Raw genomic sequence first — 27,614 nt, 5'->3', positions numbered from 1 at the left:
ATCTCAGAGCAAATAACAAAAGAAAACAAGTGAATTCATTATTGAATTTTACTCTTTATTCGTTCTTATCGATTAATACCGTCATAATGTTTTTTTTCATCGTCTTCTCGATAAATCATATTCTGAGCCATGAATCCAAGCCACCTGCTAACTGCGTTTAGTTGGTGTAGAGAAGAAGGTTTGGTGAGCCCCATCCCTGGTCTTGCACCTTATCGTTGGTGGCGCTGTTTTTGATTGAAGCATAGACTTCAGCTGGTGTCAAATCTTTGTTGGCTTCAAGGGTAAGAGCAGCAACTCCTGAAAACAATTCAAACAAAGTTTCGTTAAAAACGACACTCGTGAGTGTTTGGTATTCATGACCGATGTATATGAGAAGTTTAAATCAGACAATGCTTATTCTTTATTCAACTTCTTCCCGATAATTCATAATCTTCGATTGTTTCTCTTTCTGTTTATTCTTTATCCGTGATTTGTATCATGGATTCAGTCTGAGTTCATCCACAGTTGGATTGTAGCCCCTTTATGATCCTTTTTTTTTACTTCTGCCGCCTCTGAGCCAATATAGTCCACGTGCAGGCTACTTTTCCGTATCTGTACTTGAATGACGTTTCCCTTCTAAAAACAGGACAAACTGAAAATATTGTCTTCCTTTCAGTCAGAAAGCAATACGACGCCCCTGTATCACGATTGACATCGGCATCCGACGCTTCTCCCCAATGACAGGATATTATAGTCACTGGCATAGTTCAACCACCCTGTCTGCGGTAAGTCTACATGGCTATGGAACACACAATTTAATTTAAAAAAAAGTCTTCAAAATATCACTTTTGTAAACAAAGATACTCATTTCCATCCATTTTTTCACTATAACTCTGGGGTCATTTTATTTTTTTTACCAGAGCGCTCGAAAACGTTAATTTTGAGCATATTTCTGTGGGCCCCTTGATGATGGGAAGGAAGGTTGGTCTGAATTTGGATCAAAGACAATCTCTCCCTTTCTCTTAAATTCCAGGAATATTTAACAGAATTCAAAGTTTTTAGAGCCAAATTTTATGATGAATGTGAATTTATCCCAAAGAACAAGCGAAAATCGCTAATCTTATTTCGCCACACAGGGAGTCCTGTTACCTTGGTTTCATTTGCTACGGCCGCCGTAGATTCTAAAATTTCTACGGCAAGTAGTAATTCTACGGTCGCCTCAGAATTTCCACGGCCACTTACTCTAGCGGTCACATATGTTACGGTCGCCGCACGGCGTATTTTTTAATTTATGGAGAAAAAAATCTGCGGCTGACGTAAGTCCTTGAAATCATGACGTACGGTCGCCCTAGGGCGACCCTGCGCTGGCCGTAGGTTTTTGACAAATTCTACGGCAGACGCGAGGTGGCCGCAAGGCGCCCTCACGGCGGCCGCAGGGGAACTATACAGTGAGTATACCATGAATTGCTTTTCACACTCATCATGATATTTTACATTAGACATTTCATTTCAGAAATTTTCACAGTTTCGCACCACGCCCATACACGTAATCTGGGCGGGAGGGAGTGGGTGGGTTTTCGGGGTCTGGGCCCTTGAGTAGGCAAAAAGGGGGCGCCAAAAAGAGGGAGGGAAGAAAGGGAAAGAAAGGGGAGATAAAAAAAGGAGGGGTAAAGAAGAGAAACAGAAAAGGGAGAAAAGAAAGAGATAAGGAAAAAAGAAGAAGGGAAAAGGAGAAAGGGGGAGTAATAAAAGTGCGGGTGCACCAAATTAATGTTCGACCTAGGAAGGGGGGGTCGCCAAATTAATGTTTGACACTGATCTGAATATTATACGATCAGTAATAATCGACCTAGGAAGGGGGGGACAAATTCGACCTTTGGGGTGATTCGCACGTCGCGCTCGCATCGAATAATTAGTTTGATGGACATCCTGTTAATGAATTCCTAAATTGCGTAGAATGTCCAGTTTTGGAACGGAATATAAAAAGAGTTCAGCTCGCGCTTGGCGCTCGCGTCGAATAATTTGTAAGTACCGATCCTGTTCATGATTACCAATAATGCTTAGAATTTCCAAACTTTTGGTATTTTTGGAATATAAACAATTTTCAGCTCGCCCTGACAGATAGATAAATACCCATCCTGCTCATGCTTACAAAATTTATCAGAATATTCTATTTTCAGGTCTATACACAAGCTAAAAATCGCGTTCGCATTATTTATTTTGACTTAAACATGTTAACTTGTTTGTAGGAATAAAGTTAAGATGTTAATAAACGCATTAGTCTTAAGTAAGAACTACACCCTATATAGGAAACAACAAAAATTAGCATTTAACTGAACATGATGATAATGATGATAACAATAATAATAATAAGGTCATAATTTACCCAATTTAGCCCCTGGTGAAAATGCAATATCTGTGCTTCCTGGTCACATTTGTTCTTAAAAAAAGTGGTATTACATCCTATTTATGGATACTTTGCTTTAAAAAAAGTGGTCTGCACTTGCCCTTTTTCATGTGATTATGAAATAAGATAATTCAACATGCATTTAAGCCACCTGTTTGCCTGACGAGGAGGGGTCGCCATTTTTTGTTCGAAAAGTACACATGCATATGGGCCAAAATTATAGGTCGGGCCCCCGAGGTGCAAAAGTCTAAATACGCGCCTGGTGGCTCCCGAGCAGATAACACAAAAGGAGAAGGGGAAAGGAGGGAAGAAAAACAAGAGGGCAGCCGCACGGCCACCGTACGCTCGACGTACGGCCGCCGTAGAGCGTTCTACGCCATGCCTACGGCTAGTCTGATTTCTACGGCGAGCGTAGAAAAGAAAAAGTGTTATAACTCCGCGTTAAAATTCTACGGCCACCCCTACGGCCTGTAAAAAGTAGGAATCCGCCGTACGTCGACCCTGCGGCCACCGTAGATTTTCTGCGGCCGCCGCAGAAATCTCTCGAATTCAGGTATCTACGGCCACCGTACGGCAGCCGTAGAGCAAATGTGACCATGGTATAACTGAAGACAATGTTATGGTTATATACTAAGCTTGTTCATATGATGAGTGAATATTATAGTCGGCTGATACCTGAGACGTGTGGGCAGGCCATGGAAGTACCGCTAATGGTGTATGTGTCAGTGTCCGAATCTATCCATGCCGATGTGATACTAACTCCAGGTGCGAAGATGTCGACACAGGTGCCATAATTAGAGAAAGAGGCACGTGTGTCAGCATTATCGGTGGCACCAACAGATAAGGCCTAGGTATAGGATATTAGTGATTCATATCAGAAATAAATAATAAACCAGAAAGTCAATATAATGGGGCACTCACGTACATGTACAACTGGCTTAAGTTTCATGCAATATGGTCTATTATACAAATATTCAATGTTTACGAGTGCGATCGTTCCGAATATTACATGAGGGTGCAAGTTGAAAGAATTTATTTAACGACACGAAGCGGAGTTGAATATAGATTTCTTCGACTTTGCCTACCGAATGTAATTTTCGAACAGTCGCACGGACGACAAAACACTAAATATTTTTTTATACAACACACGATTTGAAGACATCGTCTAGATCAATGACCAAAATAGATCGAATCATCGAAAGTATATGGCCTTTCAAGGAATAGTGCTAGGAGTATCGAATTGGATCTAACTTTATGGCCTTTTATTTCGCTAAATATAATTTTATATGCGCGTGATGTATGAAGCGCAGTGATTCAGGTAGGCCAACGTGCATGCAATTATTGCGGAGGCGCAGGTCATGGTACGCGCATTTATTGAGTTTGAACCAGGTTTGAACTGCCTGCTCTCTTGCTGGAGCGTGCAATAGTCGACTATTGCACGGATGTCATGTTTTGGTGTGCTATAGCTCATTCCACTGAATGTCACGTGACACGTATTCATCCAATCAGCTGCCAAGGATGTGTTTTGTTATGTGTTGTATATAATCTATAATTTTAGCGATGCATTGAAAACGCATACCTCGGTCTGCAGACTGCATTTTCAGAGCGTATCCCTGACAGGACCGAAATCCGAAAAAATATGGCATATGTACAAAATACTGTACAAAATTTGATATTGTATATTACCGTGTTTACACTTAATCGGCTTTTGCATCGGCTCTTTCATAGCGTGTAAACGCGATTAACTTGCATCGGCTCGCGTTTCAGAATCGGCAATTTGCACCACCAAAGGTAGGTTCAGAACCGCGAGCCGATGCAGAATCGGTTTTTTTAATACGTGTAAACAGAAAGCCGATTCTGAATCGGCAATTGGTGCGCATTTCATTTACTTTACCATTGTGAGGTAATTGTAAGCGAACGGATCGATCCAGCGTTGTCTTCTTTATGACGTATATTGTTGGTGTGCGTATCATTTCAGGTTTTTGACGCGCGTGCCGATTCTGCACCGTGAGCTGTAACAGCGTGTAAAGCCGATTCTGCATCGGCTTTTCGTTCTGAACCAAAATAGTCCAGGATAGAAGAGGCATAACCTTGTTTTTTTTTATATATACAATATTTTTTGAGGGTTTCTTGTCAATTCGAGGGTGCTGATTCCGAATCTGAATGATGCCACTCGTGTAACCTTGAGCATTTTCCGCAATTGGCAAAATCCAATATGGCCGCCAAAATATGTAAATTACCCATGGAAATCCTAAAATTGTCCACAAATTGGCTATGAAATGCATGAAATTATGTGGCCGGAGTGAAATACTCTCTGAAAAAATAACTTTTGACAAAATATTTATTTTTCTGATATTCAAAATGGCCGCCAAAGGCCCTTGTATACTCTATTATGTACAATATGAATAGGGAAAACTAATTTTCACAAAAAATGAGCACTAAACTGCAAAAAATCGCGATGTATGAACGACGTAATGTATGCAAATCACCATTACTAATGAGATATATCATTTATAATGTCATATATGGGAACATTGCTGTATTTTGATATCTAAGCTAGCCACCACTGGCCCAAACAGTATTGCGTACAATGGCGATGGGGGCCAAAAAATTCACAAGAGTGATCACTAAAATGCATATTATTAAGATTAAACAAGTGGAATACTGACTAAAAACATAATTGTTAACGAAATATATTATTAATATGCCATGTATGTGATGAATGTTTTATTTTGAGATTCAAAATGGCTGCCAAAGGCCCTAAAAGTATTATGCACAATGAGAAAGAGGAGCAAAGAAATCACAAGAGAGAGCACTAAAATGCATATATATGTGATAAATTAATGGGATACTGTCTAAAAACATATTTTCTAACGAAATATATCATTCAGGTTTCAAGTTTGTGTTAAATACTGTATTTTGACTTTCAAAATGGCCGCCATAGACATTAACAGTATTATGTATAATGCAAAGTGGGAAACCAATATTCACAGGAGTGAGCACCATAAATGCACGTAATAGTGATCTATGAGTAAAATATTGTCTGAAAGCAAAATTTCTATTAAGATATATCATTTATTCTGCCAGTTAGGTGATAAATACTGTTATTGGAAAGTCAAAATGGCCGCTACAGGTATGGTATTATGCACAATGTGAATGGGAACAAATTATTTCAACAGAATTTGGCTTTGCTTGGCCAAATGGTGATGTATGAGTGAAATATTGTCTGAAAACATGACTTATACCAAAATATATCATATCTTATGTAATTTAGGTGATAAAAACTGTATTTCAACATTCAAAATGGCTGCCATATGCCCATTTTGTGAACATTGTTTATCTCCACTCAAATTATATATTGTACGATAAGGGCCTATGGTGGCCATTTTCAAATTAAAAATGCAACTTAATTACACATATGATATAATATATCTCGGTAGAAACCATGGTTTTAGACAATATTTCACCCTTTCACAATTCACAATTCACAATTATATGCAATATCTAGAGTCAAGCAAAGCCAAATTCTGTCAAAGTTATATGTCCCATGTTACAATGTACACAATGCTTTTAGGACCTATGGCAGCCATTTTGGATTTCAAAGTACAACATTCATTACCTCCACGACCAATATATGATGTATTTAGTTAGAAATCATGTTTAAGGCAATATTTTTACTCGTATATCACAGTTATATGCATTTTATGATTCTCACTCTTGTGAAAATTCGCATTGTACAGTACATGATAAATATAGGGCCTATGGCTGGCGGCCATTTTGATGTCAAAGCATTTATCATCATTTAACAGCATTTATCACATAAATGGCATATTAATGGCAATGGCAATGATGCTTTTAGTCAGCATTCCACTCGTTTATCTTAATAATATGCATTTTAGTGCTCACTCTTGTCATTTTTTTTTGGCCCCGGCCATTAACATTGTACATACTCTTTGGGCCAGCTTTGGCTATTTTAGATATCGAAATACAGCAATATCCCCATGTATAACATAATAAATGATATATCTCGTTAGTAATGATCATTGCATATGTAACTTCGTTCATACATCGCGATTTTTTTGCAGTTTAGTGCTAATTTTTGTGAAAATTAGTTTTCCCTATTCATATTGTACATAATAGAGTATACAATGGCCTATGGCCGCCATTTTGAATATCAGAAAAATAAATATTTTATCAAAAACTATTTTTTCAGAGAGCGGTATTCACTCCTGCCACCCGATTTTATGCATTTCATATCCAATGTGCGGACAATTTTAGGATTTTCATGGGTAATTTGCATATTTTGGCGGCCATATTGGATTTTGCCAATTTGCAGAAAATGCTCAAGGTTACAAGAGTGGCATCATCCAAATTCGGAATCAGCACCCTCGAATTGACAAGAAACCATCAAAAAAATATTGTATATATAAAAAAACAAGGTTTGGTCAAGTTTCTATGGGGCCTATCCTGGACTAAAAGCCGATCACATGTAAATACGGTATATGAGAGCCATAGAGATATATACTTAATAACGCTAGAGGGCGTACTTCGTCAAATCACTGTGATTACGCGGAGACCGGCCGACATTACTCGATAGGTCTTCGTAGCCTGCCATGCGCGTACAGTACCTATGGGGCATGTACATGGATGAGCATAGAACCGGAACAAAATGATGACATATGAGAGCGAAAGCAAATGGAAAAGCAAAATTGTAAATATAGCACTAGATTAAAGTTCAAATAAACAAAAAATCGAACAAAACTGAAGACAGGCATGCCTATATAGGCCCACTATATATGCCAACGACTAATAGGCTACATCCCCAATAATTTTTGCTTGGGTCATAACATTTCGATATAATGATATGACTTCTAGTTTCAAATGATTTGGAAGTGATGACTATTGAAAATAACATGTAGGCCTATGAATATCGTTCTAGCTCCTGATTAATGAATTTAATGTTTTAATATAATTTGGTATTCAAGTACGTCAAAACAGTGTCTGATGCATCTGAGACGCGAAAACACGACTGCATTTTTTCAAGTATAATTTCCTAATTACTATGATGCTGATTGCTGACAATTTATTTCTTCACTTGATAATTGTTATAATTTGTTTTCTATATATGTCTACACATATAGAAATCATATATAGAAATTTAGAATAGGGCCGAACTCCCTTTTCCCCGTGGGCTTAAACGTCGATGTAACCAACATCACAATAACTCGTGAGTATCATAAAATTACTTTTTATTGATAACATTTAAAAATGATTTACGCATTGGTCCAGTTAATTGATGATGAAGATTTCCAATGTAGGCAACCATCGATCATATTGATTACTTTCTTACATGCGATCAATGTAGAAAAGTTCGTTGACAGCAAAATTTGCATATCAAATGCGCGCATTCAATTGAACAATTTTGCAATGTACAGGAGGCCTAAATGGGGGGTTAGGATGTTTACAGTGTATTATTGACTTGCAAACATTTCAAAATTTCAGAGAGTAAACAAATTACAATGTGCAACATAAAACAATTCACTTTGATTTTCTGGAAAGTCGGACTTGATTCAACCCGGCTGAAATACTATGCTGATAGGCAAACCATCTAAAATATTCTATTGATATACATATAGCTGGTGATTTGTTATCCTATAATGATTCCAATGGACCAATATTATATGAACAAATCAAGGACAAAATACTAGTAATAGTTTCCCCCTCCCGCGCGAAGCGCGAAGCTTTTAGTATTTCATAAATTGAAATGAAAAGGAGCCGTTTCTCTTGTCTCTAGTACCTCCAATTCGGTTGACTATATTGCGATTTTGAACCTTGTTTTCAAAAGTGATTGTGAACGCACAAAAGAGGTATACAATGGATGAAATCAAAATTATAAGCGCGGAAGCTAAAGCGTTTTATCAATTTTTCTTGCCATAAAAAGGGTCCCGAGAAAAGGGTATTCTCAAAGATATATTGAATACTTTCCTTGGAAAGATCAGATTTGATTGCAACCAATTTAGCAACAGTGCATATTTTTAACTCGCAAAACAGAGGAGAAGTGTAGAGGAAGATATTCCTCCCCGCGCAGAGCAATGAAACTCTGAAATTTCAAAGGGCGGACGTTTCATCAAATGTAGATATCTCTAATACCCAATCGGCTCTAATTCAATTGATTTTCTAAGATTATTGAACTTAATTACAAGGAAAATATTGCGCAAAAAGTTGAAACTTCTGTGATTTATTGAAATTATCTTTCTATATAAAAAAAAAGGATCCTGAAGCGCTTCATTTTGAATATAAAGAAACTTAAGTGTCATTCAAAATTTCAAACTGAGGGCGCAAAACAGGACAGGAGATAAATGTATACAGGGAAATGACATGAAATTTAATACAATTTGATAAAAAAATATTGTACTTTTTTTATTTAATACGACACGAATTTCATACCTTCCTCTTTTTATATTAGGAACCTAATTGCTCCAAAATTATGATTGTTTAGTAATGAGCTGAAAAGCGGGAGAAGTTGACTTTATGGAGGTGACGGCAGAAACTGACATAAAGATTTTACCCGCTCGGAGCCGACCAGACCAGAAGTTGCGCGATCAATTGAAAAAAAAGATAACTTCATATATTTACTTCGGCCTAACCTTACTCAAATTCATGCCCTAATGTATACAATTTTAACTCTAACTGGCAAGAAGCACATAGCTGAGGTGGAAAAACAGGGTTAGAGAAAAGGTGGGGGAAACAATGGCGAACTTCAATATTGTCATTTAACCGCGCGCAGCGCGGAAGCAAAATTCATATATAAATTTAGATCAAGAAGAGTGAAGGAGTTTCTCTTTTGAGAAAAAATAAAGAATAAAAAGAAAAAAAAACACAAAGCTACCTTTCTTCCCTTTCCTCCCTTCCCTTTTCCTTTTCTCCTCTCTTTTTTCCCTTCTTTTTTTTCTTTTTGGGGGCGTTTTGGGGGGGGCGACCGCCCCCACCGCCCCCCCTGGCTACGCGCCTGGTAATATAAGGAGAGGAAGAAGAAAAAGGAGGAGTATATAGGGGAAGAAAAGGGAAGGTTCAGGAGGATATTATAATGTGTATTTTTACTACAATTAAAGAATATTATGAGTGTATAAAACCAATTGATAACAATGTCAGACATGAAAGAGATAATTGCAAACTTAATGAACTTATCATATAAAAGCGGTTGCAAAATTGTGAATACAAAACCAAACACATTAAACAATAATATTGACAATAAAACTGACAAATACTTGGAATACGATTTTACAAATTGTCCGCTGTTGAGTGATCATCCTAATTTATAATCTCAGCTGTATATTCCTTTCTTGAAATTATTGTGTTAATTAACTGTGTCTGTGTCGCTTGAATATTAACTTTATGGCAAAGATTTCCAAAACGTACACTAAACAGATAAATACGCATTTTGCATATTCGGTTTTATTTGTTATTTTAAAAGTATATACGTATATACTGAATTTGATTTCCTGTTTTTCTTCTTTTGATTTCAATTGCTAGTCTGTGGACCTAAGTTTGATTATTCAGGTTTGTTATTTATATGGATGAACAAAATTATTATATCATTTTATATGGGGGCGCGGAATGGTTTTGGAATTGGTGGGACAGTAAATGTTCATTTTCACTTCAGGGCCTGAGGTGTCCGAATGCGCCCCATGTATTCTTTTTTGATCAGTATGTGTAATTGAATTTGCTTGGGTGCTTATGTCACTTTAATAACACCCATGCACCCCCAAACAGCGAATTTGAAGAAAAAAAATAGTAACTTAAAGTGAAGCAAATTAAAAAGCAAAAAGTTGGAACAGTAAAAAGTCATTCTCGACATTTTAAATTTCATTTTCAGTGCCATATAGGCCGGCAGGTTTAGGAAACTATTAGTTTCCTATGGGAAAAATTCATGACGTAGACCTATCGAGCAATGGCCGACCCCGCTCCACGCAATCACAGACGTTAAGTACGCGCGCCTATGGGGACCCCGCACTCTAGCCTAATTAGTATACATCTCTATGATGAGAGCAATTCAACAGTATAGTGTGCATACGCGAATGCGTGAAATATTCAACGCGTACAACAATGAAATCAATGCGATGCGCAGCGTAAGAGCACAACGACACTCAATTACGTCATAATGAACTACATACAAGTCGCATGTCAACGACCAAATTTGATGTTATGTTATGAAGTAATGATGCCATTATGTGATTAGTGACATGACTTCTTCAGTCAAATTTCTCCTTTTTATTGCTGGGGGTGGGATAGCTTATAATAGTTATATTGGATGGCTTTTTTTTCATGGAATACCAGAAATATTCCATTCGCTAGGGCCAAAGTTCCACTCATCTACGTTTCATAGAAAATTAGCCCAAACTCTTGGCCATCTGGTATTCCATTCTAAACCATCCAATACGATTATATAACTGCACACAGATATGAGATATGAAACTTCTTCAACACTCTGCAGAAAACCTCTCAATCCAAGTTTCTTTATTACGTTGAATAAATTACGTAACCCGATTACGTCTTCATTCACTCTTATTTTATTTCCTCTTTTCAGATTTTAGGCCCCAAACTTAAATTTGAATAAAAAAAAGGTATAGGAAAATTTGCATGATATCTTAAATTGATTAAACATTAACAAAATAATACACATGAAATAGTAACTACAATAAAATGAATAATTTTTTTTCAATCGGAGGTATGTGCCCCTGCATATCCCACTCCAACTACATAAAACTACCATTCTCTACACATGGGTCCGTATTCTGAAGTCAGATTTAACTTAATCTCAGGTTTAAAGTTGTGGTTTAAGTATGGATAGCCAATTGTTACATTGATCATTAACATTAGATATGTCATATTTCAGCTCATTTGGCTCTCAAATCATTCATAATTGGCTAGGAATTATAAAATGATGATTTTCTTCATCATAGATGAATCAGGAAAGAGCACAGTAAACATAATAATACAAATTTTGACACTTTTGGCTTTCCATAATTTTAACACAGAGTTAGACCATGGTCTAAGTTAAACCTTACTTCAGAATACGGGCCATGATGTTTATAACGAGACCGATTGCGGGTACGTGATAAATACCAAACAGTCAATATTGATTGAATGAAGATAATGGGGTTAAATACTTACATCTGCAGCCCCGGCTGGGGAGTAATTGCAAGCATTAGCATTGTCGTTACCAGCGGCGACGGAGACAACATAGCCAGCATTTTTCAAGTTCGTGACAGCCTCATCAACGGCGTCGGAGGCACCACCTCCCAGAGACATGGAGACAACTCCTGGTTCATTCCCACGTACCCAGTCCATTCCTGTATTGAAAACGATTAGTGGCGTAGTGGATCACAACATTTGAGGGGTGCAATGATACTTTTAACTCGTTCAAATCCCCCAAAGGACCCCACCCCCACCATGCCCATATTGCCCCCCTGAAAGTAACAAAAATATTAATTATTTAAAGACAACAATATAAGCATCGTTGTCGAAAGAACTAAGAGTTTCACGGCGCCGCACCCGTAATGAAGTCCCTGAATTTAAAAGTTTTGCATTATTTTCTGAAAAACGTTAAAACTACACCGTCATCGATATGATATCATGTCCGCATTTGATTTCATTTTCTTATACAATTCAATGTACTTGTATTTATTCCATTCGTGTGTGCAATAATGCATCTCCTTTTAATATATCAATTGTTTGGACAAGGATTTTCTTACATCAGTAGTCAATTCTAGTCTTATATTCTTATATTAATAAACGATAAAAAAATGTATGATATCATTAGCTATATTGCTTTTGCGTTAGGACATGTATAGAACTAAATTATGCAAAATGTCATATTTTTTATAATTTGCATTATAACTATCATTTTTATAAGCATTATTAGATACAGTGTATCATTATTATTTTCACCATACATGTAATATCTCAGCTTGGAGTTCCCCAACAAAGTGACAATAAGTCCCGGTGGGGTCACTCAATATGACTTGGGGACCGCATGACCGTTACCAAAATCGCGGGAAAAGGGGTCAATTTCATGGAACGTCCGCGGACAGAACACTCCTCGAAGTAGAGAAAATAGGGGTGTTCACCAGGTGCTTACCGTCCTCGATCTGATGGAAATAGGGGTCAGCATATCTGTAACCCCCGATTTCTTTCACCTAATTTGAAGCTTTTAATCAGCCCGGGCAGCTGCGCACACACACATAACCGACTAAGCGTACAATTTTTTATTGTCGGTCAGCTGTGCGGTTGAATCTGATTGGATCGTATTGGATCACGCTAAGTTCGCGACCGTTCTATTTAGAGCAAGGGTGACACGGAGGTGGGCATGGTGGGAGGGACACGTACGGCGATTTATTGAGACTGTTCATTTTCAGCAGGCATTGTTTCTTGTCATTTTCTTTTCAAGGAATGTGAGATGCAATTCATTAGCTGTCTCATCGCTCTCTGCCTACGTGATTATTTACTGAAGATTAGTACAAATGTCGCCTCTCTTCATCTTTTTCTCATTCAATCTCATCGATACCCGGTGTCGGGTTTCTCTTCCCCTCCCTCGTGGAGAAATGAAATGCGCAAATGTAGCAAAGTTCCCCAAATCAGACGGAGGCTCCAATTTGTTTAATATTTTGACGGTTTTTTTTTATCCAATGAGAATCATTTATATATCAAAATGTTCAGAATGAACTGAATGACATGAATCTTTTTCCGTTGGTAAAAAATAGCCCACTCCCGGCAAGAAACCGCCAGATCTTGCCGGAAGCGTTCAGTCAAAAGTTCAATACCACAGAAATTTTGACCAAATTGATGGAAAATAAACAAAAAATGACGGTGCGATGGCACAACAAAAAATCGTGATTTTACATCACCATAACGAAGAAGAGTTAAATTTTCTAATGCTTTTTCCGTTGGTGAACTAGGCCAATCAGATCAAAAGATATGGTTGAAAAAATGGGGGAAATGGCACATTTTTGCGGCTTTTCACGGCGGCGCGCGGTGTGTTTGAAGAGGTCGACGCTTAAGTGTTGGGTAAAATCCATATGGAAAAAGGGGACAAACACGATCACGGTACGGGAAGTCGGGAAGTAAAATCCGAGTCGCCGATGCACCGGCCGCGGAGGGCGCGCTCATATCAATGTCATCATTATTAGAACAAAATGGAGAACAAGGTTTTGATATAAAGAGGTAATTTCTCTGGTCCCAAAGACTTCATTATAACAAGGTTCAACTGTATTTGGTCATGGTCTGACAAAATGCTCCTTCTAACTGATCATGCTCTTTATGTGGACAACTCTACATTTATTGTTACAAAGAAGTCTACTTTTCTTCATTTTCAAGAAAAATAAAAGTTCTTTTGGATTATTGTATCAGTATGACATGGCTCTTGGTCATCTATAAGGACTGAGCACTCTGATTCCTGTGTTGCAATTTCCTCTAATGAGGAAAGGGTATATGCCCTGTCCTTGAAATATGGTAAATAGGGGTAAGTTTGCGAAATGGGCAAAAGTGTCCTTACAATCTTATAATTAGGGGTGTTTCAAGGTACCATTTTACCGCAATTTTGTCCTTGTTTTGCATGAAAATAGGGGGGTAAATTTCACAAAATGTCCTTGAAATTGACTGCAATAGGGGGTTACTTGCATTTGTGGTAACGGTCATACGCGTCCCCCTCTGTGGGTGAGTGACCCCACCCTGCAATCAGCTATGTGTCAAGTTTGGTGATTGTAAGTTTTTTGTGAAATCATCAACACGAATAACAACAGATTTTGCCTCCGGTCAAATTAAAATGCCCGTTTTCACATTCCAATTTTGATTATGTTACCATCTATGATATTGGCGAATGACCCGGATCCAACACAATTGAGAACGCGGATTCCGAAGATCTTTGCCTTCTTGGCGACACCGTAATTGGTACCACCAACGGTTCCTGCACAGTGTGTACCGTGACCATTGCAGTCTATTCCCTGCACGATAAAAGAAACATATAGGTTTGATTTTCTGAATGTCATTATGCATGTTATGATTAGGGCCCCGATAATACAAACCTTAGCGATGAATAGTAAATATGAATGAACGCTTCTGATTGGTTCTTGGTCACTGTTTTGAACCAAATGCGGGTGTAACATTAATATTGATTGGTCACTCCATTTCGTGATTGATCGCTAATCTTGTCTTAGGAAGTCTGATGACATTTCCTTACTTTGTTATAATGGCAAAATATGAGATTCTAACAAACTACTTAAAGCTTGTGTATAGTTTTGGTAAATCCACCAAAATGCACTTATCACTATTCCAATTCATTGCGAGCTAATTTGAATTGATATGCCCTATAACATTTATGATGTGGAGGATATGAAATGAAAATGTGTTTGACAGGACAAATTTTGCGATTTTACATGGAAATTGAACTTGATCGGGTCACCCGATCAAATTAAAATATCTGTGTGTTTTTGTCTTTCAATTAAATCCTATTCCAAATCATGGAATGGGCTGAAACTTTCAAGATATGTTCTTTGTCTGTAGCTTTTGGATATCTAATCACTAAATTTATAAGATAAGTGCTTGAATGCCCATTTTTTAATTTAAAACAAGCATCGCCGAGAGAAGGCGCTATATATCCAAGATTTGAATATTTGAAATGTTCTCAGAGAAGTGCAGTTGGAAAAATATCTAACGGTCTCTACGCTTCAGTAAGACTGTCATATTAGATGATATTCGATTATCAATCACATTATTGACCCTTTACCAAAGCTATACACAGGCTTTAAGATCCCCTTCGAGATCATCAAAAGTTTCTGTTCGTGCTTTCGTTGTCGTAGTTGTTGAAAATATGTAAACCCATGCCTCCTATTCATAATCACAAAAGTGCCTAAAATGTTGAGTTTTCAGGCCATCATATCAAAAAATTTCGGGCTATCCGTCATTAGATTATTAAATGGTATTATATCCTTTTAAATAAATTCATATAATATCTTTACAGTTTCCCTTTTTCATTATTATCAGAATATCAGTAATTTTTAGTTCGCGTTTAAAGGAAGAGGAAAAGGAAAAAAATTATAGTAACTTTTTTCATAAGACAAAAAATACAATGTTCCGTACCTAGGGCAAAATGAAAAATTAAATCAGCTCGTACCTCGCATCATATATTACGTGTAATCTATATTCTCTTCCTAATATTTCCTACACAGTGCTTGAAATAATGGTTTTAGTGACCCCCTTTTCAGATCCGAATATCAGATCTTTTCAGTTTTTCACTTCGCGACCGGTGATCCTCTCTTGTGGTAAATAGTATATTCATTGGCGATAGTATAAGGGCTAAGAAAGGTTCACCGGTCATTCTTTAAGTCGCTCTTAGTTTACGAACAGCTTTATGAAACGACCCGCGGTCCCTTCGGGCCAGTATGTTAGAAAAAATCTGATCGCGCTTCGCACTTACAGTAATTATTTAGTTATATACTCATTTCGTTGATGATCACAAATTTCATGAATATTGCTCTGAATTTTCAATTTTTATGACAGACTACATGAAATTAAATGATCTGATTATCTTGTTTGTACGGATACAGCCAAATAACTGTTGATACTACCCCTTCAAAGAAACCAACAAAAATCAGCATTGAGCTGCCGGTCGGTATATGAAAATATCACCCCCCCCCCTTCCCTATTGGCAACAAAAGCTGTACCGTCCATGGGATGCCTTCACATCAATTTGGCAATTTTGTTTCTTTTGCGTGAGAGAAACAGTTAACGGAATACTCCGGTGAAACATTTCCCTTTGAGGTGAACTTACATCGTTGTTGAATGTGCACGCATCGTAAGCAGCAGAAGCACGACCTTCGAAGTCGACGTGAGAAGGACGAATACCTGTATCAATCACGTATACATTCACATCCTCACCAGTATCTGATAATGAAAAACATAACGATTGTTGGGTTTTTTCTTCTTCCTTATGGAGGAAAAATAATAATAGTTGTCGTGTTTTTATAAAAAAAAACTGAGAGCAAAATATACTTGTATTCAAACTAAACTTTTGCATATCGCTTTACGACTGGTATGTATTCATTTAATAAACAATTCGACTACTTAATTCATTAGTTTATTTTTTTCACCTCCGCTAGACAGAAACGCAAGTCTACACCAATAAGAAGTTGACTTAAGTACACGAGAAAATCAAACCAGGGTAATGCTAAAAAAATAATCAAAATACAATGTAAAATCGGAAAGTTGGGCATTTTTACATACATGCAGGATTTTTTACGAAGCACAACAAAACAGTTATATGCAAATGAGACGGCCAATGATGCCACTCACTCAATATGTCTACTGTATTTTATGCTTTGAATCATAAAATATTTCAGTTTTCCTTTTTACAAGAAGGAGACTAGTCATCTAATCACGATAAGTTTCAACATTTTCTGTTGCTCATGATCAGGGGGAAATAAAATTTTGTTCCTCAATATGAGGAGAAATAGAAAATATTTCGTATTTCATATAATGAAATACATGCAGGTGAGTGACGTCTTAACTTCGTTATTATACAAACGATTTGATGAAACTTTCATCGTTTATAGTTGTATATCTTATGTTCGAATCATATTTTGATTTTTCTATAAAAAAGGGTGCCCTTTTTCCCTTTGCCCCCCCCCCACATTCAACTTGCGCTCCGCCGCCCCTGAAGTAATAATACTAAAAGTGATAATAATAATGATAATAATTATAATAATAATGGTATTTCATTTAGGATTACTTCTTAGCATACGCTGAATTGTATAATTTTTTACAGATAAAAACACAAGAACACGAAGAAAGCACAAAAATAGCTATACTTGATTGAAAATAAAATCTGATACAAAAATACACTCAAAGCATGAAGAAATATATGATTAATGATATTTTGGTGAGTAATATAAACGCAGAAATAACAATATTGATCAGTAATATAATTATTTCAAAAATGTATAATGATCATAGTAAATTGATGCAGTTCCCATATTCTCATGATAGATAAAAAGAATATCCGGAAGGGAAAAATTTGTGAGAATTGAAGTTCAATATCAAATTGGACTATGCTAGATGCCGAATTTTAAATAAGAGACGGTTTAACGAATAAGGAATTTGAAGAGTGTAAGAGATACCGTCGGTCAAATGTATAAATTTACAAGGATCACTACTACTGAAGAGTGGACAGCATCTGCCAGAACAAACAAAAATAGGAGGGGGTGTTTTACACAGGTATATAGGCGCGAAACTCGAGGAACGCGAATTGAGTGTCAAATACGCCAAAAATTAGAAGAAAAAAAATCCCTAAAATCACGATGGACTAAAACCCAAACGAAAAATGTAATTTGCAAACCTAGGAAATTTTGATAAAAGTCCCTAAGTTTAGATTTCTTGGGGAGTGACATCTACACAAAATTTGCGTTTAGCAGTATAGATTCATAAAGGCCTGCCCTTGAATTTTCTCAGGGCGATTCTCTCGCGCGGATGCTACTGTCGACTCTTCATTAGCATGGATGGGCTTACTTGTTGGGCTGTAGCTGCCATCAAGAGGTAGGTCCCTTTGATCAATACGATCAAGACCCCAGGATTCTACGGCTTGAGCCCGGACAACACCATCCTCTTCAACATGTATGACTCCATCAAACCTGCGGACCTGTAACACATTTGATTTTAATTTGAAATGATTTATTATTTTCCTCTGCAGTAACATCATACAATTTTTAATCACTCTTGTAGGCATGAGTCATAGAAAAAAATGTATTTAAAACATATCATTCCAAGATCCAAACAAAAGCTGACCTTCTATTAGATTTTTTTTTTTTTAAAACAAGTGCACACCTAGTTACCAATAATGCATATAGCATTTCCATTTATTTGAAAGCAGGAAAAAAGAGCATTGTAGATTAAATGCCTTGCTAACGGGCATAGGTGCCGCGGCCGGGGATCGAACTCCGGACTTTCCATGTATAGCCAGGCGCCTTAGACCACTCGGCCACGGCACCTCCACTTAGATTACTATTACATTTACGATTTCCAGGAAGAGGAGCGCCATCGTATGAAGCAGATTGCTTGAAAACAAAATACCCCAGATTCAAACTCAATAGATTGATTAATACATTTATAAAGCAGAATTATACGATTTGTTCATAGTTTGCTCAGTGAAAATGGAACACAGTGACAGTGGTTCACCATCATTTGGGCTTCTAAAATTCTACTGCAACCTGGCCGTACGGGGGGATAAAGCGTATAAAAAAAATTGAAGAAACTCGAAAGCGAGTGAGCGAATTGACCGAGCTGGGTCTGTGGGCGTTTTTGCACATTTAAAGTGAAAGTTTCCACATTCAATCTACTAAAAATGTATAGGATGAATGTTGTTAAGTTATCATATTATTTTGTTATATTATTATTTCGAAGCTATATACTTACGAATTCGACGGCATCCTCGCTGAGCTCAAGTGAGAGGGTCTTCATGTTTTTGAAAGTTTTGAGGATCTTGGCAAGCCTGAAATCATGGGAAGCGAAGGCTGCGAAAAGGCGGACATTGAAATCCCTCATGTCGACATTGTCCTGAAATAATTCGAATATAGTCATGTTTGCAAATTGTTAAAATGTAAAGAAAACATACATGTACGTATAGTTGGGAGAAACATATTTTGAAATTAGAAGGGTTTCCTACAATTGTGTTTGTTTCCTTTCATGGCCTCTGGAAGAGTGTGTTTGATACAAAGGTGTAAGGCTATGTAATATACCTCAGTCACATCTGTTCTACGGCGCGTCGAAAACAACAGTTTTAAAGGGGAAGTGAACTGTGTGTCGTCTCTCATTGACTGTGTGTTATTAATACCTAGTCTTTAAATATACGTTTTCAGATATGTACTAATACTACAGAGAATACAGTGACCTATAATTGTATTTTTATAGAGAAACTAACATGTTTTGAGAGGAAAAGTAATTATTTGCTACTTGGTAACATACCTATTGCGGTATAAATGAATTGAGTAGTTAATTAGCATGTTATAATTCAAGTGGGTCTATATTACTATATACTACACTAGCATTATGGGTCAGGAAACTGGACAGGTATGAGTAGTTGAGGACTCGAGATGGCGCTATTGGTTCGCATCTGCTTTAACATTTCTTTTTACTAGCTACTAAAGGTGGTTTGAAAAAAATAAACCGTTTTCGACTAGCCGTACGGCCACAGTAGAGCAAAAGTGACTGAGCTATTACAAAGTAGGCCAGCAACGGAATGAAAGAAAGTTGTCCTTGAAAATTAAAATCTCGTACAATTAAAATAATTATCCTGTAACCAAGGGAATATGTATATATATCCCACTTCTTAAAAATAATAAAAAGAACGAATAATGCATTTATGTATATATATATATATATATATATATATATATGTATATATATATATATATATATATAATATATATATATATATATATATATATATATATATATGTATATATATATATATATATATATATATATATATGTGTGTATAAATATATATATATATATATATATATTATGTGTATATATAAGATATACAACAAAAGAAGTAAGTCCCCCTAAATCAAATTGCTGTAACTTTTGAACGGATTTTTTTTGAGGTATGATATTTCGTAGGTAGTTTTCTACACTCATTAAGCAACTATTGGGGGAAAATGAGATTGATCGGTTGAGTCATGCATGAATGATTAAAGATTAAATTAAAATGACAATTGTTGAAAGTCACAAGAGTCGTTTTTCCGATTGTGCAAATACAAAGTTGGGCAAAAGTTGTTCTTAGGTGAATTAATGCTGTATTACTATCCATCATTTAGCCACTCCACACACAAATTTGATATCGTATGTTCATGGTTAAGTGAGCACAATATTGCAGGGGCCGCAGAAGCGGGGTGGGGGGTTAGGTTTTTTTTCCAAAAGCATGTAAAAAAAATGTAAAATTGACCATAAGATTGTGATGTTTTGCATGGTCAGCCCCCCCCCCCACACACACTTTGAAAACCGTTCCGCAGCCCCTGTATTGTGATGTATCATCATAGGGGTTTTTTGGTAGTATCCTCTACAACTTGTTAGGTCTTATTAAAATTTGAAAATGTTGGTGGCTACCCCGATTATAGGCCCCTCCCCCATTTTTAAATTCTGGATCCACCCCTGATTTTTCCATATATTGAACTTATCATGAGAAATTGTTAGGAAAAGAATACATTTATGCAGTATAAAGAGTATTCATTCCTAAGTTTTCGAATGTGCTCGCTCAACCATGAAAATGTTAAAAGTTCGGAAAGTGTGTGGTGATAGAAATGATGGATTATAAATACAACAGCAATTGGAGTCACATTTGAAACAGAATTTTCCCCCAATATTCAACTTATTACCTTTTAAAATGAGTCTGTGACATTGAAAATAGCCATTATCCCACTTTGATGCCTGCTCACTCATCCATGAATAAACAAATCGATTTAATTTTTGTACAGAATTCTGCACATAGGTTGATAAACATTACTGCAAAATGAAATTGCTAAAGACAGCCTTGAAAAAAAGTTCCACCATATTGAATGAGGGGTTACTTATTCTAAAACATATGCACCCATATTTTTACAGAAGTCTATGGAAGAGGAAGTCACAATTTTAACAAATATGAAATAAGGGTTTGTTTCATGGACGGTTTTTGTTACTTCTGCCAACAGTTATTTCATGAAACTTCGCACATGGCTTCAGAGTAACACTATCCAAAAGTTGCGTACACCAAAATAACAATTCGATGCGGCAAAGAGTAGGGCCAAGGCCTTGAACTTTCTTCCAATGTGCATAATTTTCGAATATTGTGTGCTCACTGATGCATTAATCATCAAGATTTTCATAAAAATCAAATCAAATGAACCATGCAAGGAGGTTTGTGACAGATATCCATTGTTACAAATTGCATTTTTTCCAATAACGTAAAAAAGAGCTAATCACATTCCACATGTTCATTCCAGCGTGAATGTTTAATTAAACGCCTTTGAATCATTGAAGCATGTTAATTGCTCATGAACATAACGAAAAAAATGATAAAAGATCAGTTTCAGTTAATAAAATGACACAATACTTGCCTATGATATTTGAAAATCGTATTTTTTGTTTTCAATAAATGTTCATTGAACCGTGAAACGATGAATATTGTTGAAAATACTCTTCCCATAAATAATTGTCATCATATTCGATCATTTTTATTGATAAAAATGTGTAAAAACTCCAATTATAGCAAATTTGGACTTGTGTTTAATCAACTATGAAATTTAGCCAAAAAAGTTGTTTCGTCTTTTAGAAAGTACCTTTTACAAGCCTTCTGACTATTTTTCATGATGAGAATGTGGAATCAGTTCCAATAAAATGGAATCAAAGTCATGATATTTGTCTTGTGACTTTTGAAAAGTGACATTTTTGCCTTCCGACGGTGCTCACTGAAGCATGAATTAAAATACGTCCATATAACATTTACCCAGAGGGTAGCTTAAAATGTGTAAAAAATCCAATTATAGCAAATTTGGACTTGTGTTTGTTCAACTATGAAATTTAGCCAAAAAAAAGTTGTTTCGTCTTTTAGAAAGTACCTTTTACAAGCCTTCTGACTATTTTTCATGATGAGAATGTGGAATCAGTTCCAATAAAATGGAATCAAAGTCATGATATTTGTCTTGTGACTTTTGAAAAGTGACATTTTTGCCTTCCGACGGTGCTCACTGAAGCATGAATTAAAAAAATACGTCCATAACATTTACTCAGAGGGTAGCTTATAGAATAACATACAGGCTCATGTAAAATATATCAAAAAACTCGCTTTGGTTCGGAAATTATTGATGTTTGTTAAAGGGGGGACTTACTTTTTTGTTGTGTATATAATGTGATCAGTCTTGGCAATGTACGTGTACGAGTCTCCTTCATGACTATATTTGAGGTCAAGGGTCAAGGGTATGGAGAGGGCCGTAGCAAGGTCAATACTAGACTTCATCAAGCTTTCGGGCACATGCCCTTCATCAGGATCTTAAGGTCCGTAAGTGTAGTGTATATTGTTGGCAGTAAAGTTAAGTTTGAAGTACAGATATTGCCTACCTAGAGTTTGAATATAACATTTCCTCTCCCCGACGGAGATATATTTTTCCCAAGGGATTATATTTTGCCCGAAGCGCGCAGCGCTGAGGGAAAATATTATCCCGAGGGAAAAAGATAGCTTCGGAGGGGAGTTGAAATGTTATTTATTAAAACGAAAGACCAGGCAATATCTGTTATATTATATATATATGTGGATTCACCATCAGAAATTGCATTCGTCATCTGGCTCAAACCCGAAATTCTTGCTTCAGCTCTGATCCATCAACGTCATAATAGATTTTTTTTATAATGCATCAAGCGCGTTTTTCATTCAATCGACGCGTTAACATTAGCGCGTACATTTTTTACACTTGTTACGCAACTTGTATGCAGAGAGTGACGTCACCTTAGTGAATATAACGCCGCAATTGAAGATACAACGCGGTATATTCCCTGAGGCGACGTCAAAACCTGGAATATAACAAATGCGATCCTCGCAGCTATGGTCACGTGATGGCGTATTGACCTATCACTGATTCGAATCTACATATCCTATGTAATATATATATGAATATGTGTGTGTGTGTGTATGTGTGCGTGTGTGTGAGTGTGTGTGTGTGTGTGTATATATATATATATTTCTCGGTCATCCCAACCGTCGTATCACACATACGCCGGTGAAAACCTATTTCAGAGAATCGACTTCAACATCGACTTCGACCTTACAACATATTCATTTCTAGAAAATACATGATTGGAAAGACCAAGATAATTGCCTGACATTGGTACCCTTGTTTTTACACAAAACCTAGGATCAGAGAAAATATCGCGAAAGAGCTCCATGCTTTTAATTTCGGTTTGAGCGGTTCCTATTTCCCCTGCCGAAATAAACATCAAAAGGGGATACAACAAACCTGACCGCAATTTCTATGCGCCCGGTCAGTCAAAACGTCGTATCGCTTTTCATGTGCAAATTCAATGCAGTGTCGATGGCCAATACGACAGTTTTGGCTTAACGCGCGCATTGAAATCACGGTCATCAGTCAAAACGTCGTATCGCTCTGCAACAGTACACGTTTCCAATTTGGATTTGCGCTTTTCATTACAAATTGTATGGCATCGCCGTGAAAATTCCCTCATATCACAGAAACTAAAACAAATTGCTAACTAGTAGCATTTTCTTTTAATTATCGGTATACTGTCGTTTAAGTTCATCATCTCCAAAATATAATGATTAAAGACAACACAGAATTTTTCCGTTTTCTTTCTGAATAAATACACATAGATAAGAAGCACTTAAATGTTTAAAGTAAAGTTGAAAACCTTGACAATAGAAATAAATGAATGTGAGCAAACTTACGGCCACCATGATAAGGTACTTGTCCTTGATCTTTTCCTGAGCACGCTGAAGAGGAGCGATGCCATAGGCAACAGCCAAGAGGGCTGTAAATACAATCAATCCACGCATTGTCTGACGAAAGAATAAAGGTATGAAACGTTTTGTTATTCACATTTGAAAAAAAAAAATATTTATTCAAGCGAAGGTTACACCGGAACAGAATCAGCCGCGAATCCAACCGAATACACGTATTCTTGAGGATTTGGGAGCATTCTGTCCCCCACCATCCCCCCCCCCCCCCCTCACCCCGAATGCAAAAAAAAATCGGGAACATTCGTGGAGGGATTCGTCACGTTTTTTTAAGTTGAAAACCTGCCCAATTCTTTAAAATACTCCCGGATATGGCCCCGACAAATTTCATTCGGGCCACATTCGTTTGAATGGACTTCGGTTGGATTCTGGGAGGCATGGACCCACTGGCTAATCAATACTTGGCGATTCAGCTCTTATTCGGGACTATTCCGGAATTATTCGTCCCTGCTTCGAAGAGTTCCCCGAATCAGAGACGAATAAGTTCCGAATACATCCGAATCAGGTCATTCGGGCGGAATCGGTCTGAATTTATTCGGGATAGTTCGGTTTTGGTGTATCCCTCGCTTGCATTTTTTTTTTAAATGACCATTGCTGGTCTTCTTTATTCATCAAACAATATCTATTCATAGTGCTAACATTTGCCTCCATTTCTAAGGGGAAATACATGGTTTTCGGATTTCAAATTTTCTATTATCTGTAAACGATAATTATCTTAAAAGGTAAAACAAAGTATTAAACAGCCTTTGAATCGTTATTTTCCTTTTAGATTCTTTTCCAGCGAAACATTTATAAATGGTATATAACGAATAATTCAAAATTATATCTACATCATTTTTACATCATTTTTTCCCTCGCTTGCATAACTATTGTGCTATAATTTAATTGGGCCTATATTACAAGACTACACAGCTTAGAACGTTGCAATGTGTTGGCCAGATGAGGGCTTGGGGTCGATATTTAGGCTACTGGTTCGTTTCTGCTTTACCATAAAACAAACCAAAAAGTACCGAAAAATATTTATATGACTTTCTATAAGGGTCTTCGCAATAATTATAATTATTAGTAATACTAGTTATACAAATAAGATAAGACAAGATAAAAGATGATGGCGTTTCCCTCTCAACAGGGAGTTTTCACCAAAGCCTGCGTTACCCCGGGACCCGAATCAGCTGCGAATCCATCCGAATATACGTTTCGGGAGGATTCAAGAGTATTCTGCTCTCTCTCCCCGAATGTGAGAAAATTGAGGAGGGATTCGGGAACATTGTGCCCGAATATGGCCTGATTCGTACATGTGATAGATTGTTTGCAAAATAATTATGTCCACTTTAGTCAATTCCGAAAAACCATGTTTTTTTATTCTCCCATATTGCAATAATCTTATGCGAAACTAAATTGTAATGATATACTACCCTACCATGTGAACATAATATTTCGATATAAAAGAAATCTACCTGTCTTCATTTTCAAATATTTTAATTAAAGAATTACCACTATGGATCTAGCCCGTTTTGCAAACAAAGTGAAATGGATCCAATCCCTATTGAATAAACAAGTTATTTTTTCTTTGCCCTTTTATTCACGTTTTAATGGGAATTTCATCTATTCTTTGGTGGTATCTTGGACAAAAAATATCAAATTTTATGAAACAATGGATCTTACCCTGTCGCAAATGTGCTCTTTTAAAGAGTTTGTTTGCAAAAGGGATTAAATCTACTTTACTACAATTCCGAGAAAATCTTTTTTTTTAATTCTCCCATATTATTGCAACATTCGAAAATAACTGTCATGATACCCTACAGTCAGTCGGCAAGCCCCTGCGTTAATGAGCAAATGGGCCAGATTTATCCAAGTCCTCTCGTGGCTGAATTCATGTCCCTGCAAAATCTCGTGAATTGTGAGACTTTCTTTCTCAAAGAATTTAACCACTTTCTCCTGGAGTAAAATTGATTATTTTTGTACCATTGGGAAGAGTAAATGTTACTCTTTCATATTGGTTATTTCTTTTGAATAAAATATTTTGATAAATAAGTGATTTTTTTTACGAGAAAAGATGCATCAAACAGAAATTTCTTCCTCTGTTTTCACTTGCAAATTGTGCAACATGTTGTGTTTTTGGTACCAACATTATTTATATCATCAGAAAGCTCAAACTGTATACTTTCTTACAATGTCACTCTTGATATGTGGCATCTTTTAGATGGGTCAGCAGCCAGCTTTTTCCATCAAGATGCAAGACGAGATTTCTAAAATTTCTGAGTAACATAAAATCCAAAGTTCTGATTGGCTGAATAATGTTTTCACAACAACAGGCGCGGGTTATTTGAAGAGATTACCACATGGTGAGTGTGACCTTGCAGAGGCCCAGTGTGGGGAACATTGGAATTTGCCTGGGTGTGTGGTCTCTGTGACCAATCAGAGTGCAGTATCCTTGTTTTTGAGCTGCTAAATGTACTTGGCCTATGAAAAGCTGGCTGCTGACCCATCTAAGATACATCTTCTTATACAAATTATATCATATTAAAGCGTAGATCTTCAGCTTTATTATGATCTGAAAATCATTTGTACTCAAACAGAAATCAAGTGTGAAAACAACAACATTTGTTGCATGAAAAAATCATTTTGTTTCATGTTTTATATCAAAAGTTTTCCCTATACTACAACATTTTTTTAAAGAATTCCAAACACATGACCTGAAAGAATGATTCTTCTTCTTTACAAAGATACCAAAAACATGAAATTTGGTTAATATTTAGAGCAGCAATGGCAGAATAAAAAGAGGTGTTTTGGTTCGCACCAAGCTCATTAACTATGCAAAAACCCTATAGTCATGAATATCACTTGGATAAAAGAAGCTACTTTTTCAGGGCTTGCCGACTGAACGCCTACTGTGTGAACATAAAATTGGATATAAAATAAATCTGCCTGTCTTCATATATTTTAAAATATTTTTATTACCATTGTGAATCTAGCCCCTTTTGCAAACAAACTGAAAAAGATCCCACAACTCTAAAAAAAAGTGATCTTCTTTTCCATTTTTTTTCACTTGTTGAATTTCAACTATTCTTTGATAATAGAGCTAGTAAAATATCTATACATTGAAACAATGAAAATCGAATTTGATGAGAAATGGGTATAACCCCTTTTTTCAATTGAGCTCTTCAAACTGTATTTTTCTCTGAATTGGGGAGTTTTCCGAATCAGAGGCGAATATGTCCGATTTAGGTTTCGAATCAGAGTAGGATCACCTCGAATTGAATACCCCGGATGCCTCCCAGAATCCAACCGAATTCCATTTGAAAAAATATCCCAAATATGGCCCTAATGAAATTAGTTGTGGCCATAACCGGGAGTATTTTGTGGGTGTATTCGACTGGTTTTAAACATTAAAAAACGAGCCAATCCCTCATTTATTAATCCCTTGCGGATTTTCTCGCATTCAGGGAGGGGGAACAGAATACTCACGAATGCTCCCGAATACGTCTATTGGGAAGGATCGCAGCTGATTCGGTTCCTTCGTAACCAAGGCTTCAGCAAAAAAAATAATAAAATGAACTTACCAGAGAGTTTCGCCTGGCCTCAAGTGTTGATCTAGAAGAAAGCTTCTGTAACTCTTCAGAGTGATGATCTAGTTGAGCACTGCTCAGATCTGGTGATGGGCTAGGCTGGATG

The 27,614-nt window shown here is 36.7% G+C and overlaps 1 protein-coding gene across 1 annotated transcript; it reads right to left on the bottom strand.

Moving 5' to 3' along the window:
• Positions 1 to 34: 34 nt before the first annotated feature.
• LOC121406174 (aqualysin-1-like) lies at positions 35 to 27,614 on the bottom strand. The gene is made up of 9 exons (XM_041597198.1): positions 27,503 to 27,614; positions 23,871 to 23,981; positions 18,851 to 18,991; positions 17,948 to 18,077; positions 16,215 to 16,327; positions 14,247 to 14,388; positions 11,561 to 11,739; positions 3,062 to 3,233; positions 35 to 297 (listed from the first exon to the last, which is right to left on the bottom strand). Exons 2-9 carry the CDS (start codon positions 23,976 to 23,978, stop codon positions 158 to 160), a joined length of 1,125 nt encoding a protein of 374 aa, XP_041453132.1. The 5' UTR covers positions 23,979 to 23,981; positions 27,503 to 27,614; the 3' UTR covers positions 35 to 157.

Source organism: Lytechinus variegatus, chromosome 19, assembly GCF_018143015.1.
Source record: "Lytechinus variegatus isolate NC3 chromosome 19, Lvar_3.0, whole genome shotgun sequence".
NCBI lineage: Eukaryota > Metazoa > Echinodermata > Echinoidea > Temnopleuroida > Toxopneustidae > Lytechinus > Lytechinus variegatus.
Note: the sequence above shows the minus strand (reverse complement) of the source record. Positions and strands in the feature narration are given on the sequence as shown.